General features: G+C 37.6%; 2 protein-coding genes across 2 annotated transcripts; both read left to right on the top strand.

The window, feature by feature from the left end:
- Nucleotides 1-8,602: 8,602 nt before the first annotated feature.
- LOC120175840 lies at nt 8,603-9,499 on the top strand. Its single transcript, XM_039182396.1, has one exon. It carries the CDS (start codon nt 8,618-8,620, stop codon nt 9,443-9,445), a length of 828 nt encoding a protein of 275 aa, XP_039038327.1. The 5' UTR covers nt 8,603-8,617; the 3' UTR covers nt 9,446-9,499.
- Nucleotides 9,500-14,546: 5,047 nt separating this feature from the next.
- On the top strand, nt 14,547-20,090 carry LOC120175812 (formin-like protein 5). Its single transcript, XM_039182368.1, has 7 exons — nt 14,547-14,840; nt 15,935-16,628; nt 16,707-17,514; nt 17,656-17,858; nt 18,572-18,807; nt 18,949-19,817; nt 19,868-20,090. Exons 1-6 carry the CDS (start codon nt 14,685-14,687, stop codon nt 19,795-19,797), a joined length of 2,946 nt encoding a protein of 981 aa, XP_039038299.1. The 5' UTR covers nt 14,547-14,684; the 3' UTR covers nt 19,798-19,817; nt 19,868-20,090.
- Nucleotides 20,091-20,153: the final 63 nt, after the last annotated feature.

The following is a 20,153-nucleotide window of genomic DNA, read 5'->3' as shown; positions in this document are numbered from 1 at the left end:
CTGGAAATGTTCACTGGTTCTCAGCCTTCGTGAGCGCCTTTGGACTGTGCAATGCTTTGTCAAGAGATGTATAATATCACCCTTCTGCACAGAGGTTGACGATCTTTGTGTTCGAGCAGCCTTTTCAGGTTTTCAACTCGAACTCTCATTTGGTTTCAAGACGTCATCTAAAATTTTACATCTTGAACCCTCCTTTTATTATTTTTTTTATCATGCATTAAAGATTTTATTTTAAAAAAACCATTTACAAAATAAAATTAACCCTAAGGGGAGGAATGAAATCTGAAGATAGCCTCTCCACTTAGAAATCCATGTATGATTAGAAGGGACTTTTCAGGCACGTAACGTAGGCCAGGGCTCATGGTTATGAAAGAAAAGGATAAATAGGTCCAAACAAGTGTTTAAGGGTCATCGAACCAAGGATCAATTTGTTCTGCTGTCTTCAACCTTGCTCTGCCTGATTTGAATATGCCCGTGCATATTCTCTTCTTCTTCTTTTTTTCTCAATGTTTCACGATCTTCGGGTGAATAAAATTGAAATGTTTGAACCACTCTTCTTGAGATGTTTGATCGATTTTCTTTCATTCTTTTTTTTCATTTTTCTCATTTTCAATTTTTCTCTTTCTTTTCCTTTTTTATTTTCTTTTTTATTTTCTTTTTTTTTATCTTTTCTTTTTCTCTTTCTATATTTCTCTTCTTTCTCTTTATGATGTCAAATCAATTTGATCTTAGAGCGCTTTTTATTTGGTTTGCCTCCTGGTGTCATGACTTGCTTCTGTAGTAAAATCTGGACTGATAATCTTCACCCGTGCGAGCAGATGTTATTCACTTTTGCCCTCCAGTGTGGAGGGTGATCCTTGGTTTGGGTTGAATCTGAAGAAAATTACTATAGGCTCAAAAAGGGACAACAAGGGGTATATATACATATATTTGAAGGGATAAATGAAACAAAGCCGTTCATCATCTCATATATGAAAGTCTTCGTAAAAGAAGTATCCTCAGAGGGACGTATATTCAGGGTTAATCTTATTTACGTGAAAACAATATAGTTAATGCATGATAGAATTATTTCAATGATTTTCTTTATTTCTTCCTCTTCTTTGTGGTCCTAGCATGCCTTTGATATGTTGCGCTCCACCTTGTCTTTCTTGCAGTAAAGGTCCTCGTCATGCCCCTGGGATTTATTGAGGTTGGGGAATTGATGTCAATGGTTAGTCTCTGTGTTACTTCGGGTAAGGAGTCCACCAATGGTTCTTTCGGCTTTGGATGGGACATGAAAGGTCTAATCTTGCCTCTTTTCAAAAGCATATAATTAATGAAGTAGTAAAACAACCTTTAACTCAAAAACAATTACAAGATCAAAACTTGATTCATTGCTCATGACCTTTGGAAAATGACGTAAGTTCATTTAAAAATCCTTTTCAAAAAATTGAGAAAAATGACAAAGACATGTTCAAACAAGATATTGCAAATGACAAAATGTTTCATGATGAACAAAAGTATTTATGCACAGTCAGGATGCCCCCATTATTCTTTTGATGCAGTGATGTTTGATTCGATCGAGTGCTATGCATTGTGCTCTGGTGCCCCACTCGAGCTCGTCATCCATTGTTCCACCAATTCTTGTGTCAACTTCCCATTTTCCACGAGCCTCTCTATCTCCTTGAAGAACATCCTACAATTCTCCGTAGCATGCCCTAATGCCCCTAAGTGGAAATCACGAACACTATCCTGATCATAGCTATGAGCAGAAGGGTCTGGTTGCACTTTCACTGGCCTTGGTGTGAGGTATTCACCTTTAACCGAATGGGGATACAGATCCGAGATAGACATTTGAAATACTTTCAAAGTATTTTTTGATTTTGGGACTTTCTTCGGATGACTCGAGTACCCTGCTGCCCCTCTTCTTTTACGGTTATGGGAGCTCTGGATGCGACATTCATTCACCTTATTAGCTTTTTCCTTCTGATCAGTTGGTCGTTTAGAAGTGACTTTCAAGTTTCCTTTACTGATTGCATCTTCAATTGCTTCTCCAGCCACCATAAGATCCTTGAAGCCATTCATCGAATTTCCCAGCATTAACTCAAAGTAGGGAGCTGGGAGAGAATCATGAAATATATATGATATTTCTTCTTCTAGCAAAGGAGGTTGAACTTGTGCCGCCACTCCTCTCCATCTCAGGGCATATTCTTTAAAGCTCTCAGTAGCTTTCATTCTTATCTTTTGAAGGTGATGACGCTTTGGGGCTAAGTTTGTAACATATAGATTGCCCCAGAAAAGCATCAGCTAGATTGACCCACGTCTTGATCTGCTCTTTGTTCAACTGGTTATACCACACCACAGCTGGCCCAGCAAGACTATCATGAAAGTAATAGATCAACAGATTATCATCATCTAAGTACCCTTCCATTTTTCTGTAAAACATTTTCAGATGAAGTAGGGGGCAACTGGTGCCATCATATTTCTCAAAATTAGGTACTCTAGATTCATGGGGGATGACCAAATCAGGGACTAAACTGAGTTCTCGGGCTTCTAACTCCTTGTGAGTGGCATTAACAACCCTCATATTTTTAACGGCTTCATTCAACCACTTGAATTCGTTCTCATACTGCCCATAATTGACGAGGCTCTTCCCTTGGTTTTAGTTAGATGCTCCGGGGTGAATTATTACTCTTGGTGCATTAGTCTGATGAGATTGATTTCCTTTATCCTCCACTTTCTCTCTGCCAACAGCCTTGGTTGCCAGCACCTGGATCATTTGATTCGATGCGCTTTGCAGATAACCCGATGCTTGATTCCTCTTATCTTGTTGTAACCCGAGTAACTGTTCTTGCAGCTGATCTTGTGATTTCTCATTAGAATGCTCCCTTGCTTCCATTTGTTTGCTCACGATGATGAGGAACAATATGAATGAATGATCTTGTTATTACTGAACAAAAATCTTTCATAAGTTATTTCCGTGTTTTCATAATTAATGCATGTAAAATACTTAAACAAATACATGCAATGCAAATGCAAATGCAAATGCACGAGGTGCTAATCCCGAAAGTGACCACTTATAGAACAACCGTTCACTTAGACAACAAGAATTCAATAAGTACACCATGTAGTCGAAATACACATGTGAGTCTTCATCTCTTCATTTCCTTGAGTCGTACTCTTCATGGGATCTGGTATTGCACCTTCAAAATCGTCGGCGTATTCCATCACATTTGATGACGTCAGATGTCTTGAATCTTCATTCTTATCTTCCATGCGATGTGGTCTTCTCGTCTTTACGAAGGTCTTCTCGTCGTTATGGAGGGTCTTCTCTTCTTGATGAATAGTCTTCTCGTCTTGATGAATGGCCTTCTCGTCTTGATGAATGGCATTCTCGTCTTGATGAATGACATTCTCGTCTTGATGAATGCTCTTCTCGTCCTTGGTACAATTGTATCTATCCCTTAACTCAACATCTTGGCCTTTACAGTTTCTTCATCAGCTTCAGATCTCTTCATTCATCGGGTGTCTTTCATGGATCGTTTGAACATCTCTGGATCTCCTGGTTTTGACTACATAGTGGAGAATTTCTTGCCTCAATATGGTCAGCCTTCTTGTTAGTCAATCACTTTTGAATTAACACCCCTCGATGACATGAGGATGCAAATGCAATAAAATCACAATAAAACAGACATAGAACAAAAACGGGTTAGTACACATAAGATAAACAACAAGATAGTGGATACCGTAAACATCACATAAAACCTACCCTCACATGCTGGCTACCCAATCATGCTTTAGTAGATCCTACCCGACATGATATCTACCCACATGTTTTGTCATTCATAAAAGATCCTAACCGCATGGTATCTAATTCACATGTTTTGTGCGAAAATATAAAACCTAACCGCATACTTTTCTAGTTCTCATACTTATGGCAAAAATAAATTCGAGGAAAAGGTTAGAATGAGTTTCCCCTTCATGTCCGCGGACAGAGATTCAGCATAAGACAGGCAGAGTTTGGGTATCACTAAAAGGGTCCTCGAATTGTCCTTTGCTGGTACCCCCTTGAGCTTGCCAGACCCTCGATCCTCACCCATTATAGGCTTAAAACGGATCAAGTTCAATTTCGAGAGGATACATTTCCCTATGTCCATGCGAGGAAACTCAATGTTTCACTCGTAAACATAAGGCATGTACCCCAGAGGTTACTAGCTAAAGCCCATGCGGAGAAAAGTAATTTTTCTCACGTAAGCGTAGCGTTCACCCCTACCTAACGGGACAGAGCACAGTTGGAAGGCTCTAAATATCAAAATGGTTGTTGCGACAGTAAAGGAGAAACCTATAATCCTTTCCCTCGATCCAAGAAACACAACAAACTAAAGTGAAGGTCAAAAAACTGAAACATGTAAATCACACGTTAGTACAACTATTTATTTGTTAATTAAAACGCAAATTAAAATGCAAACAACAATTTTCAACAAATCAGGGATCAAAAATCAAATTAAAGTGAACTTACAACTTTCGTTTGCAAAGACAATTAATTAATCGACTATAGGCCTGACTCTCTAAAGTCCCCAGTGGAGTCGCCAAGCTGTCGAAACGATTTTTAAACGGGGAGGGGGCGAGATTTTGAAAACCACATCATCTTTAATTATTCTCTTTTCAATTAAATTTTAATTAAAAACAATGCAATTTTAGAAAACCTCTCGTTTCGAAAATTTGGAATTCCTTTTACGATAAAAACATATGGTTCGAGGAGTCGCCACCAATCTTTGATTAGGGTGTGATTGGGCACCCAAAAACGTTGTCATTTTAAATAAAAATTAATTTTAATTAAAACGACAAATTTACGGTCTACGTTACCAAAATCCGAGTTCGGGAGTCGGTTACGTGTGGGGAAGGATTAGCACCCCCACAACGCCCTAAATCGGTACCTAGTCGATTAATTATTGTCTTTGCAACGAATTTCACAAGTTCGAATTTAATTTGATTTATGATCCCTTAAAACAACAAAAATGCAAATTTGAAACATTGAAAAGCAACAAAACAGATTTTATTAAAATTACCAAGTCATTAGAAAGATGAAGGATATTCGATTATGTAAAAATATCGAGACTAGATCTTTAGGTAAGTTCTAACGATCTTTTCTCAAATAATTTAAATAGCCGAATATTTCTTTTTCTTTCATTCCCAAATTTTAAAGTGATTAATCCAAATTTAATTAGGCGTTACTGGTGGGATATACTTTTAATTTAAAATCGTCAAAGCGGATATCTAATCAGTTAAGACAACCCACTTAAAATAATTTTAAATTAAAAGGGTATTACCCTTAATCCAATTATGTAATCAAGTTGAGTAATGCACATGAGGCCAACATGCGTAAAATAAATTACACCTAACTCCGTGAGAGTGAACAACCTGCTTGAAATAATATACGCGTGCAAAATTAAATAATGCCACAAAAAACCTATATCTAGATAAATACGCAAATGAGTAATAATGCCATTACATCAATTATAATGACAAACAAGCATAAGGAATGAAAAGAAATGTACATAAAGCTTTAAAGTTAAAATTAAATTAAATTCTAAAATATAAACTATCACATCCCATGCAGAAATTCAACTAAATTCCTAATTTCATGTTGGACTAAAATGTAATTCTCAAAAGAAATATATTAAATGCGCAAACAAACGGAAATCCAAAATAATTAAATTGAGGGACTAAAATTAAATAAGCGCAAGATATGATGGCAAAATTAGAAAGGAAAACAAAATATGAAATATGGACTAAAATGCATTAAAGGAAAACAGAAGGATTTACGATCCAAATAACCCGTCCAGGCGCTGAAACGGGAGCTTCTCACCCCTGATGAAACGACGCCGCTTCATACACCCTTAAACGCCGTCGTTTTAACACTCCAAAGTGACGCCGTTTTGGTCACGGGATTGGCGAGCTGGCGCAAACTGCTTACCCTAAAATCAGATTCCCCTTTCACTTTAGCAAAACAAGACCTGCCGCTTCTACTCTCTCCTTCAAGCTTCTCTTCTTCGAACGAGAACCACGAAGGCTCGATTCAACGCCACCGATGGGTCACCAACGGCCCCACGACTTCTGCCGACCACCGCACGTCCATCATGCTTCGACGCCTCCTCCTTTACTAACCACACTCGGCCGAGACTCCAACAGGTTCTAACGCCGCTGCCTAAACGACCATCAATCGGCAAATACAAGCCTCAACCCACGATCTGGCCATCATCAGCCACCAAGGACACCAAATCCCAACTACCGTTTATTGGCCATCTACCCTCGATCGACGCTGTCAAGGGCCTCCTCCGACGAAGACTTTGGCGTAGATACTCATGAACAAAGGTAACCCGAAATTCCCTAACCTTGAAAATGATTCGCTTTACTGTTGGGTTGTTGATATAAGCAAAAATAGGGAATGATGTCTTGTTTGTATTGCTTGATTTCAGAAGAAATACGGGCAAAAACCACAGTTACATTATTTGATTCACAAATACTGTTTTTCTTGCTCTACAATGGATTTCCCCTCTCTGTTTTTTTTGCTTAATACTCGAATGGTTGATGATGAGCTCCTTGATTGATGCGTGTTTTCTCTGGTTGTTCACCGCCGTTCCTCGTTGTTCATGACCCCCTCTTCCTTGTTCCCTTTTTTTCGTTCTGTCCTCCTCCTTTTTGTTGATGATGAAAAACGCCCTCCCCGATGGCCTCCTGTTCTGTTTTCGTTGATGCCCGTGTTTTGCTTTCCCAGGTACCTCGGTTCTCTCTGCCTCGTTCGTGATGTTGCAGGTCACGGGTGACGACCTCGAGGGACTTTCCATGGGGTGCTCACGCTGCTCGAGAGGCGTGGATCCTGGATGCTGTCGGCTCGTGATCAGGGTACGTGGGGGAGCAGACTTCACGTGGGATGCTGCTCGGTTATAGCTGGGAACCGAGCCTCGTCTGCTCGGTTGTAGTGATGGCAGGACGTGGTTCACGAGCTGCTGTTGGGCACTCCACGTGGGGGACAAAACATGGGAGCATGGGAAGCATGGGGCATTGTGGAGCCAGCTGGTGGCAAGCGTGGACCGCTTGGCATTCACGTGGGCAACTCAGTTGCTGCAACCGGGTCGGATTGGCGCAACCAGGTCGGGTTGATGAAGCTGGGCCAAACTTGGGCCTGATCTGCTTTGTGGGCTCTGGATGTAATTGGGTTTCATGTTGTTGTTGGGCTCTGGATTGGGTCATAATTATTTGTAATCTAATTTGGTCTTGTAAGTGGACTTTAGACTTAATTTGGATTTTGGATTGACTTTGAATTTGTATCTCGATTTCCAAAATGAAAACGTATACGATATCAATCCAATTAAGCACCAAAGTTTCCAACTGCAAGCTTCCACGATTCATCACTTGAATTCATTCCCCATCGAGCACAAATAACTTCAAATTAATTATCGGTCATCTCCAGGGAATTTAAAAGGCCCAGACAAAATTAGGGTATTACACAATGTATTAAGCTAAGTGATGAAATTGAAAAGATTTACAATACAGTGAGTGAAATAGGAGAGAAAGTAAAGTTCAGTAACCAAATTTAAAATTTACCCTTTAAAATTCTATTCATATTTCTGGAAAAAAAAACTTTACATATCATTAATAATTATAAACAATAAGTGACTAAAAAAATGTATTTATTTTTCAAAAATAATTATGTTTATCGATTTAACCCGAAAGGACATTATTGAGGACAACTTCATATATTTATTCGCAACAACAAACAAAAATAGATTGACAAACGACTAGTGACAACATGCTTAGCAAGAGCGTACACATCATGTCCGAGGAAAAGAGTACAACACAACAAGGTAAAAGCTATCAGTCAAATAGATACAACTCGACAACCATCAATCAGAGCAATAAGGAACCCTAAGATACCCAACTAAATCCGACAACAAAGGAAACCACTTCAAACACAAAAATGCCATGAGAAGCGAAAACTCAACAACATAGAAAGAAAAATGTCGCACAAACATCCACCAAAACATGATTAACAAAGACTTCTAGCAGAGAACAACCAAAGAAAGCCATCGAGACAACAAAAGGCCAACCACACCGCAACGACACTTATTCGACCAAAATGCTCAACAAACTCTCCCCCAAAGCAAAGACTAGCTGTCGTGCAAAATAAGAAAAAACAAAGAGACGCTAAACATTAGGTATGATTTTGGAAAAAAATTGAAAGTTTGACCATCTTTTATCTAAGCGACGATAATCTAAGTACTAAAACAATAATTATACCAAAAAAATACATCAAAAATAGACAAGAAGTTGACATGTTCCTCGCCATGTTTCCCTCCCGACCACACTTGAAGTTACCAAAATGTTAATTTTTTTTCTTTTTCACTGTCTCTCAAAGAAAAGTAGAAAACTTTTACTGTTTTATCATTGTTATTGTTTCTAAATATTACCATAACACCCATAGGTTACACATAGACAACTATATACACACACATTTGATCTTCAAATTTCTTTCCCTTTTGTTGTGAAATGGTTGGCCGCCGTTAAACCATCGTTGCGAGAGACGGAGACGAAGGGACAACCATCATCGTCGTCGTCGTCGTCCTCCACGTGCTACATGGGGCGTCGTCTCTTCAAATGTTTATGCAAGTGTTCGTCGTCGGGGGACGGATCATTCAACCGAAGAGGCAATGGGGAGATTGACGACGCAACAATGCCGCCGCCTTTGGCAGACGGGCCCGTCCTCGTGGAGTTGTTCTCGTCCCAGGGATGTTCGAAGGCGCCGGTGGGGGAGCTGTTATTGTCGAGGCTGGTGAGGGGAGATTTTCAGCTGGATGCGCCGGTAGTGGTATTGTCTTACCACGTCGATCACACGGGGTGGAAAGACCCCTACGCCTCGGGCAATTGGAACGTGAGACAGAAGGCTTACGTCGAGGCGTTGAACCTCGACCGCGTGTTTACGCCTCGGATCGTGGTTCAAGGTAGGGCTCATTATCCGGTTGATGAAGAAGACGCTTTGTTATCCATCATTGCTCATGCTCCCAGGTTCCCTGCTCCAAGATTCAAGGTTTATTTCACTTATTTCCCTAATTTCCAAAGGCCGACTTCGGAGACCTTGGAAGTAAACCTAACTGGAGCACTGAGGTACAGGGTAGACAACAACGTCGACAACGTAATGGTGGCCTTATACGAGAGCGGGTTGGTGAACGAGTGCCTTTCCGGCGAGAACAAAGGCAAGGTGCTTTACAACGACTTCGTCGTACGGAAACTCGAGAAGCTGTGCACCGTCGACGACATCTCCGCCAAGAAGACGCTCTCGGTCACCGTCACTTTCACTCTTTGGGATGGTTTCAGTAGCAGTAAGTGTTCCATTGTTGTCTTTGTTCAAAACATTTCTCAACAAATTTTTTGTTCCCAGTACTTTCAATTGCCTGATGACTTGTGAGGGAAATTTGTTGGAAAAAAGTTCTATGGCATGGTGACCAAAAGTGTTGTGTTTTTTTGGGGCATTGTTTTAGATAAATTGCATCAGATATCACCGAACTTTAGTCAATGTATCGTTTGTACCAATGGACTTTCAAATTTATCAATTATAGCACTGAACTTTGATTTTCGTTTCAATTATATCACTGAATCGTTAAATCGTTAACGACACGATGGCGTGGTTGACAACTGTCTACGTAGACACCTCACCAAAATGACGTCGTTTTTGACCAGTCTGTTAACAATTTTTAACGGTCCAGTGATATAATTGAAACGAAGATCAAAGTTTAGCGATATAATTGGAAATATTGAATGCTCAGCGGTACAAACAATACATCACCTAAAGTTTGATGGTATACGATGTAGTTTACCCTTCTTCTTTTTAAGGCAAAACTATGTTCCCCATGTGAAATCTTGTTGGAATGAATGACATATTTCGCTCGAAAAAGAATTGAGGATATTAGGATTCGATAATTATTTATTCAATAAAGAGTATTTGTAATTTGTAATTTTTATTTTCTTTATTTTTTTAATAGTAGAGAGTTATTAAAAGATGATATTTATTTAGATTTTTGTAATCTATTAATTAGGTATACGTATCCTACAAATACAATTATTTGAATTTAATTTTTTAAAGAAAATAATATTCTTTTTTATTAACGAGGAAATTAGTGGAATTATTTGTTTTCTTTTATAGTATCTTGTTCTTATATTCTTGTTCATGGATTATATGACGTTGTTTTATTGAGTCTTCTGACTATTAAAAGTTGTAAAATGGTCTTTGATTATATGACACAACTTAGTTGAGTCTTCCAACAATTAAGAGTTACAAAATGGTTATTCGACTATTCATATGTTGCAAAATTATCGTTTTCGGTTAAAAATTGATGGTCGCCTGTGTTGAATCTTAACTTGTTGACTTGGATATGATAAAATCATATGTTAAAGACGTATACCGGTGCGACAGTTGCTAAATCGTTAACAGTCGGAAGTCGGATCAAAATATTGACCTTTATATGTTAAATGGTATTTTGATTAATTATGTATTTTAGTGATTAAGTAAGCTTAAGAAAGAATAAACTTGTGTTTTAGGGGATTGGGTTTTGAAATTCAAAGGTTCGGTTTTGATATAAAATTGACATAATGTCAAAATTAATCCCCAACATTTATCAAAATGATCAATCTAGTCTCTGTTCTTTTTTCGCAATATATTGTCCCCAACGTTCTATTTTGAGGGGGGAAACCATTAGTTGAAAAACGGTTAACGCTCCAAAATAGTGACATTTTATCCTAAAATGAAAAATCGAGGGTCAAAATGCTTCGAAAAGAGAATAAGGGCCAAAGTAACTATTCAATTAAAATGTTATTTTACCCTAAAATGAAACGTTAAAGACCAAAATAACTATTTGATTTAATTCTGATTCGATTATGATTAATTTTTAGTTAATCGATGTGATATTTTCGACTCGGTTTTTGACTAAATGAGGTCTCGTATTCAAATCCGATCAAAATAGGAGTGTGTTTTTAAAAATTTCTTTATAACCTTGTGATGCTGATGTCTTTTAGGCATTTAGTTGCTATAATTTTGTTGGCTATTTCCTTCCTTGTATTGCATTTCATGCTTCTTGAGCTTGAACACTTTAACCTATATATAATCCTTAAGCTTGAACTCAAACCTCATTAAGGCAAGGGAACAAAATTGATCATCTAGCCACCATGTGTGCCTTGGTCAAGTTTCTAGCCATGCTCATCTTTTTAATCACGTCCGGTATTACGCAAATTTCGATAGTCTCTGCAAATCGCGAGATTATCGGATTGATATCGCCCTACCGAACCCTCTTGAACGAGGAACCCTCTCCATTGCATCTCCAAGAAAAATCCTCTTCGTTACCTCCGTATGAGTATGAACCCCCGTTTACATGGGACGAGGTTCGCGGGTCGATGTCGCCATGCATGCCCTTCCTTGTCGGCATGGATTTCGATCCATCACCGACTTGTTGTGCTGGTGCTAAAGCTCTTGTTGGACGGCCAAAAACCAAACGAGACGAGCAAGAACTATGTTTGAGCCTTAAATTAATATTGCCACTACATGGTCCGTATGACCCTAAACGTCTTACTCTACTTAGCGAGAAGTGCGATATTGCTTTTCCTTTTCCTCCTATTACTAGCGACACAAGTTGTTCTAAGTAATCATTTCTTCCTTTCTCTTCCATATTTCGTAAATAATTAGTAAATCCTAAATCTTAAACCCTAAATATTTTTGTAAACCCTAAACCCTAAATCTTAAATATTTTACAAACCCTAAACCCTAAACATTAAATATCTTAAAAACCCTAATATGACGAGTGTATGTTTTTTTATATTTTTTTTGTTAATTTCGTTACTTAATTTTCAGTGAAAAAAATAACATTATAGGTAACACCTAATATTAATATTTACGATAGAAAATATAATGTTTTAGGTAACGTTTTATCGGAAATGTTAAATATTATAGATAGCGTCTAATATTAACATTTTCGGTAGAAAAAAAATAATGTTTTAGGTAGTATTTTACCGAAAATATTATAAAAATATTAACATTTTCAATAACGTCTTTCCTTAACCGTATATTAAGGTTGTCGTACTTTACACATCCCGAAAATAATAAAGTCTCATGAGTTCATAATATCCTTCGCATTAAATAAATAAAATTGGGTTTAATCAATATAAACTTAAAAAAAATTATTAGTTTAAGATGATTACAATAGTATTTGTTTGAAAGAATTTAATTATTTGATAATGAATATTTAACACTCTTATGAATCTTGTATTTAAATTTGAATTTTTTAATGATAACAATAATCTTATTTAACTACTTAGATTGTTCGATTTGAGTTGAATTTGAAAAATTTTAATTATAATTACCATCGAAAAGATGAGATCGAAATTATCATGTGGATGTAAGTATTTAAATTTAAAATTTTTAACGTAACAATAATCTTATTTATCTACATAGATTGTTCGATTTGAGTTGAACTTGAAAATTTTTAATTATAATTACCATCGAAAAGATGAAATCGAAATTATCATGTAGATGTGAAATATCTCGAATCGATAATGTTATGAGAAAAAAATTCCTCAAATAACGTTCCCACAACTTATTTATTGAAGTAAAGTATATTTTACAATACCATCGAGAAGATGTTGGGAGTACAATGTGTTTTTAAGAAGATGTGACAACAACAATACGTTTTTTTTTACTTTAGTGTTTTATTAGTCTTTAATATTCCAATTGCACAAAATACGAACCAATTTTTTTTCCAAGGGCCGATGTAGGGATGGGTATAAGACCCGAACCCAACGGGTTCTGATTCGACCCGACTCGACTGGGTTGGATTTTTTTAAAAAAATTAGGGTTCAAGTCGGGTCGGGTTCTGATTTAGGGTGAAAAATACCCGACCCGAAAAAATATATTTTTACCTTATATATTTAGGAATAATTACAATAATACCCCTCTATATATTATTTTTTTCAATTAAGTCACTGATTTTATTGAATAAAAATATTTTTTATTATTTCGGGTCGGGTCGGATCGAATTTTTAAGTTATATATCGGGTCGGGTCGGGTGAAAACTTGTTTTGGTCGGGTCGGGTGGACCAAAAACCCGACCCATGTCCATCCCTAGGCCAATGAGGTATAATGCATTATTCTTATTTTTTTAATTCATATATTCTTAAATTATGAGTTTTATTTTAAATTGATTCTAAAATTTTTGAATATTTTGATTTTATTCTCAAATTATGTTTTTTATTTTAAATTATTCTGTAAACTTTTGAACATTTTAATTTCTTTCTCAAACTATAACCCTCATTCTAAATTAGTTCCTACACTTTTGAACGTTTCAATTTCATCCTAAATTATCAATATATACTAATCACATCCCATGTTAACAAAACTGTTAAGACAAACTATATTTTTAGGTTTGAAAAAAAAGTAGATTGAACTATGATTAAAATTAATTGCATGTTTTGATGAAACTGAAAGATTTGAATGTTTGGGAACCAGTTTAGAATGAGGGTCATAGTTTGAGAATGAAATTGTAAGATTTTAAAGTCTGGTGACTAATTTAGAACGAGGGTCATAGTTTTGGGATGAAATTAGAATGTTTAAAAGTTTAAGGTGTAACTTGCTATGAGAGCTATAGTGTAAGGATGTAAGATGAAATTATCTCTTTTTAATTATATTAAAATGAAACGCGTAGCTTTTAAAGGGTCTAATTGCTTTACATTTGTCTTAGGAAGCTGCTAACCTATTAGGTCAACTTTTGACACTTTCCTTCCTTAAACATTCAAAACGTTATTTTTCTTTCTAGAAATTAACAATTTTATTTTACAAATGGTCCTTCGATTATTAACAGATACAAAATAGTCCTCCGACTATAGAGTATTGCTTTATTGAGTCTCTTGATTATTAAAGTTATAAAATGATCGTTTAACTATTCGTTATGTTTCAAACTCGTCGTTAAAAATTAGCGATTTTCTAAGATGGACGTTAACATAGTGACTGAGATATGATAATTGTTTGAAATTCTAGGATCAAATTTGATCATACCATAGTCAGCAGGTTAACGTCCAACTCAGAATACCATCAATGTTTTACTGAAAATGAAGAATTTGGAACATAATGAATAATCAGATGACCATTTTATAATTTTTAATAGTCGAGAGACTCAACAAAGTAATACTCTATAAATAGAGAACCAATTGTATGTTTTACCCATTATTTTAATACTTTTATCAAATAAGTCTAGCAGCTTAATGGTTAAGGTTAAGGCCAGGGTAAGAATTAAAAGGCAAAAGTTGCTTAATGGTCAACTTTTTTACATGCCGTATGAGTATTTTCTATGCATTGAGCTGCCATTCACTATATGATTCGGTCATTAATTTCATAATAAAAGCACTCATCTTTGTCCTGTTCTATGTAGTTCACATCTTGGGGTCTTTCAATGACTAAAGAAGAGAAAAAAGTTTGAAATCTATTCCCCTTTGAGTTTCTTTTTAACCCCTCTATTCATCATACAGTCCCTTTCTGGCTTTCTGGGTTTTGTTGCTTGCTCCTTTGATTCAGTCTTCCTTAAAGTATTTCAGCAGAATCTGTTGTTTTTTTAAATGAAAAACAACCCTTTTTGTGCTTGTGACGGTGTTGATTATATAAGAAGAAGATGGGTTTCTTAAGAACAATTTGTTTTTTGTTTTTGGTAGCGCTGCTTTGTTGTGTATCATTGACTTCTAGCTTATGTTACTGTAAGAATGGAGAAGAAGAAGCATTTCTTAATCGATTGGTAGATCCAGCAACTGGGGAGATTGATGAGAATCTGGTAAAGTAGATTTTGCTTTGCTTCTTTGCTTTCGAGCTTCGATCTGCTTAACTGATTGTTTGTGTTTACATTAATGTTCATTGGCTGCAATCGATTTGCTTGAACAATATCGGTTTACGGAACGAAAGCAATTGTAGATTTGTTTATTGGCAAATAGTGTTGTATTTGAAAACTATGCTTTAGCCTTTTGTTGTCAGCTAGAAAACTAGAAATCAGGGACGGTCGTAGAATTTTATGTTGGCGGGTGAACTTATAAAATATTAGGACGTGACATACTTATAAAATTTTAAAGGTCGAAACGATTATCAACGAAATACAAATAAAATATCTAAATTATACGAGAATTTGAACCTGTCAGCCCCCCTCAGCCCATGACTGGTAGAAATCTATGATAGCATGTTTAATGAAAACCTTGGGAATATCTTGGAACCATATTTCACCATTCAACTGAAGCATTTTTAGACTTCGTAACATGTTATGATCTTTCATTGGTTACTTAAAGATTTAAAGTAATATTAGTAATTTCCATGTCGTTTTTCGTATCGAGGTTTATGTTTTAGTTGGTAGTTGAGAAAACGAAAACCTACATTAGAGGTGGAAATACCTCGGAGTATTAGCCTATTAGGCGATGATTCAGTGAAATATTTTCTAGAACTAGAGAATTTTTCATGATGTTGGTAGCTTGCATGTATGGATGGATAGTGCATGCCTATGTTATTCACATTCGGGTGCTAGTGTTTGACATGGGTAGTTTCATTTCTTTACGAGTCGTTTCATGTCTTCGAATGGTCATACTCCCGTACCCATGTTCTAATATGCGTTGAGCATTGGTTTCGTACATTTCTACTTGAAGAAAAATTATGAGCCTCGTTGGCGTATACTGAACTTTCGAGAAGTAGAAGAGACATAGGTGTTTGATTATGTTTTAAAGCTAATCATATCATTTGTGGATGACAATGACATGAATATCGAATATTGGTTGCATCAATTAGTGAAAATGACATTCGATGTTATGATAATCGTACAAAATGTTAAATGTTCATGAGATTAACTATAGGTACCTTGTTTAAAATTATTCAGTTGTTTGAATGCAGGCGGAATTGTTATGGATAAGTTGCAGACAATATTTGAACGATTTAAATGAAGCTTTTGAAGATCCGAACTTATATCTTCCGGGACAAACACCTCGTATTACCAAAGATATTACTACAAAAAGTTACTCATTAGAGGGAGCAAGTGTTCGAAAATTGACTAGTCTTCTCCATCCCGAGCTAAAGCAAGCTCTTTGTGACTGCATAAGAAAGAATAATCTTCTCTTTCAAGTATCTGGAGAAGATAGTAGCTTCAAGACTTGGTACACCAAATATTTTGAGTCATTGTTTCACTGGCATGAAGCTCCTAGAAGGGCTTTGGCTAGTGAGAGCATTGCCATAGCCCCTGCCTCGGACTCAGGACCATCCCTGGCTCCTGGCCCTTTTCCTAATTCTGAACTTCCTCGTTTGAGTCCAGAAAGTCCGGCATCTTTGCCCTCTTTTTTCCCTATACCTTCTAATGAAGCTGCAAGTCCGATAAATGATATTCAAAACAATATAAGCCCAGCCAACATGGACCCGACACACAAGGGGACCGATAACAGTAGAACAATTATTATTGCGTGTGTTGTGACTGCAGTAGTAACATCTGTTGCTGCAGCATTGTTCTTCTTGTTATGCTGTCGTAGAGGTTCTTCAGCTAAACAAAATGACAAGAGGCCCCTTCTCAGTTTAAGCTTAAATGAATTCTCCGCTGGTATATACTTTCTCCACAAACTTTTGTTTTCTAGAAGCTTTCGGAAAGTTATTGATCGAAACATTTTTTTCTTTCCAGGTTCTTCTCATGCATATGCCTTTGGAACTGATAAAGAAGAGAAGCTAGGTCAACACTCGTTTGGAAATGAATTGAGCCTGCATAAAATGGCCTCGACTAATGGGAATGTTTATATTCAATCTAATGCCGAACTACTCTCCTTTGATGGGAAGTCATCATTCGGAGCTGTTGCTGCTGCCCCCATAGCCTCACCTGGATCTTCTGATATATCAGGCAATACTAAGCCACCGCTACCGCTACCTCCAGGAAGGGTCGGTGCTTCCCGACCTGTATTTCCTCCTTTGAAGCCTTCTCCGGGCAGAGCAGACCCTCTTCCTCCGGAACCTCCTGCCCCAATTAGAGCCAGTTCTCCACCACCTCCTGCCCCCATTAGAGCCAGTCCTCCACCACCTCCTGCCCCCATTAGAGCCAGTCCTCCACCACCTCCTCCCCCCATTAGAGCCAGTCCTCCTGCACCACCTCCTAAACCTCACCCCTCTATGAAACCTCCTTCTGCTACTATGGCCCCCCAACCTCCTCCACCACCTATTCCACCTGGTGCCCAAACCGGTCCTCGCCCACCACCACCTCCATCAGGTACCAGTCTCGGACCTCCCAGGCCACCTTCACCAATGCCTTCAGGTCCGAAGGTGCCTCGACCACCAAGCGGACCACAACGAACATCAAATGCTATCTCTGGCGAGGGATCTGGCTCAGCAGACGATGGCAATGCTCCTAAAGCTAAACTGAAGCCATTTTTCTGGGATAAAGTTACAGCGAACCCTGAACATTCGATGGTCTGGAATCAAATTAAATCTGGATCATTCCAGTACGTAAAAAGTTCTCTTACTGTTTTTCCTTTACTCTTTATGCCATTCCAGTACGTAAAAAGTTCTCTTACTGTTTTTCCTTTACTCTTTATGCCAATGGATCATTACGGGTTATATTTATACTATTACTATGTTTTCAGGTTCAACGAGGAGATGATAGAAACGCTGTTCGGGTATGCAGCCGTTGACAAGAACAAAAATGATAAAAAGAAAGAGGCCTTTACCCAGGAGTCTGTGCCTCAATATATTCAACTCCTCGATCACAAGAAGGCTCAAAATTTAGCAATCCTTTTGCGGGCGTTGAATGTGACCACAGAAGAAGTTTGCGATGCTCTTCGTGAAGGTGATTTCCTCTGTCTTGTTTGTTCTTTCAAATATGTGCTTGTGAGAACTATATCCGTAGGCTTTTGATCCGTGCTCCAGACTGATGATTGTGTGGCATACATGACCATCAGCTGAGCGTGTTTAGCAATTATGACTACTACGGTACTACCATTTTCACCAGTAATTATAATATCCGTGCTTTCAACGACCGGTGGACAATTTTGATAACTAACCAATAATTGAGTCGCAACATTTACTTATCTGATTCGCTAAAACATGATCTTCTATGTAATGTTGAAATTTTGTATATGATTCGCTACATTCTCTCTGAGATACCCTATTTTTTCATACATTGTACATTTTGGAAAAGAGTCGTAGTTACAATTTGTTATACATCTAGCATTACTAGTCTCAGCCGAATGCCAAACATTTGCATCTCGTTGAAGCTAACCGTATGTGGTAGAATAGTTTTTCTTTCGCTGTATCCGATTTAAGGTGGAGGAGGAAATGAACATACTGACTGAGCTTTTCTATGCCTTTTCCATTCATTTCTGTAAAGAAAAATATTAAGATGATCCCGATCGTTAAACTCGTTTAGAAACAAGAGGTTGTTAACAGCCAAATAACTACATTGTGTTCCTTGTATATTTGTTGTTTTTCCTGACATAAAAAAGGTAGTACTGATGTTTTAAGTTTTCAATTATGAGATTCTAACCTGTTGTTTTAAATCAGGAAATGAGCTCCCTGTTGAACTCCTCCAAAATTTATTGAAGATGGCCCCGACAGCGGATGAAGAACTCAAACTTAGAACGTTCATTGGTGAAATTTCGCAACTTGGTCCTGCCGAACGGTTCTTGAAAGTCTTGGTCGACATCCCTTTTGCTTTTAAACGAATGGAAACCCTGGTTTATATGTGCTCTCTTTCTGAGGAGGTTACTTTCACAAGAGAGTCCTTCGAAACATTAGAGGTGCGTCATTAATTTTAATTTGCATGACTTGCATGAATCACAACCGACATTTAGATCGAAAACGTCTTGGGAAATTTTTTTAAGACAGTCAACAAAATACATGTTTTATGAAATCGAATTCTGTGTTTACTATTTTGGCAGATTGCTTGCAAGGAGCTCAGAAGTAACCGCTTATTCCTCAAGCTTTTAGAAGCTGTTCTTAAAACCGGAAATCGCATGAATGATGGGACATTCCGTGGTGGTGCACAAGCTTTCAAGCTCGACACACTTTTGAAGTTATCAGATGTTAAAGGAGTAGATGGCAAGACCACACTCTTGCACTTTGTCGTCCAAGAAATTATACGCACCGAAGGCATGAAAGCTGCCCGTATTGCGAGAGAAAACAAAAGTTCCATTGATCTCGAGGATGTTTCCCCATATCCGGAAGAGCACTACCATGCACTTGGTCTTCAGGTGGTTTCTCATCTGAGTAGTGAACTCGAAAATGTCAAGAAAGCAGCAGCAATAGATGCCGAAACCTTAAGAGGAACCACTGCCAAACTTGGTCATGGACTCCTAAAGGCACGGAATTTCTTGAACTCGGAGATGAAAAATTTGAGGGAAGAAAGTGGTTTTCATGAAACCTTAAAGATTTCTGTGCAGAATGCAGAGGTCGATGTAACATCGTTACTCGAGGAAGAGAAGAGAATAATGGCAATGGTGAAGAGCACCGGTGATTATTTTCACGGTAACGCACATAAGGATGAGGGCGTACGCTTGTTCGTCATCGTGCGTGACTTTTTGATAATTCTGGATATGGTTTGCAAAGAAGTTAGAGACGCTCCAAGGAAGCCAGTAAAAGCACATAAAAAACAGGAGCCCAATGCATCATCATCTTCCTCCGAGTCCCGTTTCGCACCAACTTCCCCCGATCCTCATCAGAAGCTTTTTTCCGCAATTGCTGAACGGAGGAGGAACGATTATAGTTCTCGTTCTGATGATGAGGGTTGATGACTGTCTGTTTAAACAAGGTATGCTCTTTGTATGCTGGAACCCCCGTTTTTTCGCCCGATTGATGTCATATTAGCAGCCGAATCAAAATGGGAAGCCGTCAAAGTGTTCTTGCCGGGCTTTTTTCGATAAATGGAATACATCTTAGGTACCAGAAGAAAGGGGTTCAAATTCAATGATAGATTTCATGTTCATTGTTGATTTCCCCCTCTTCTACTCATCTTGTGCAATATTAGTTAGATATTCAAGATTCCTTCATTTTTTTGTTCCATAAAATCTATAATCCTCTGTTAATTTAAGTCTGTTAATAATTTTTCTTTGGAAGAATCTTTATTAGGGTTTTTTTGGAACTAGAA

The sequence above is a fragment of the Hibiscus syriacus genome, unplaced genomic scaffold, assembly GCF_006381635.1.
Source record: "Hibiscus syriacus cultivar Baekdansim isolate YM2019G1 unplaced genomic scaffold, ASM638163v2 tig00003292_pilon, whole genome shotgun sequence".
Taxonomy (NCBI): Eukaryota; Viridiplantae; Streptophyta; class Magnoliopsida; order Malvales; family Malvaceae; genus Hibiscus; species Hibiscus syriacus.
The sequence above is the reverse complement of the archived record's forward strand: the minus strand, read 5'-3'. Positions and strand labels throughout refer to the sequence as shown.

Bases quoted from the DNA above. Each gene is read 5' to 3' on its own strand.
- LOC120175840 (XM_039182396.1), top strand. From the start codon at position 8,618: ATGGGGCGTCGTCTCTTCAAATGTTTATGCAAGTGTTCGTCGTCGGGG.
- LOC120175812 (XM_039182368.1), top strand. From the start codon at position 14,685: ATGGGTTTCTTAAGAACAATTTGTTTTTTGTTTTTGGTAGCGCTGCTT. The intron at 14,841-15,934 runs GTAAAGTAGATT...GTTTGAATGCAG, and splicing joins GGGAGATTGATGAGAATCTG to GCGGAATTGTTATGGATAAG. The intron at 17,515-17,655 runs GTACGTAAAAAG...CTATGTTTTCAG, and splicing joins ATTAAATCTGGATCATTCCA to GTTCAACGAGGAGATGATAG.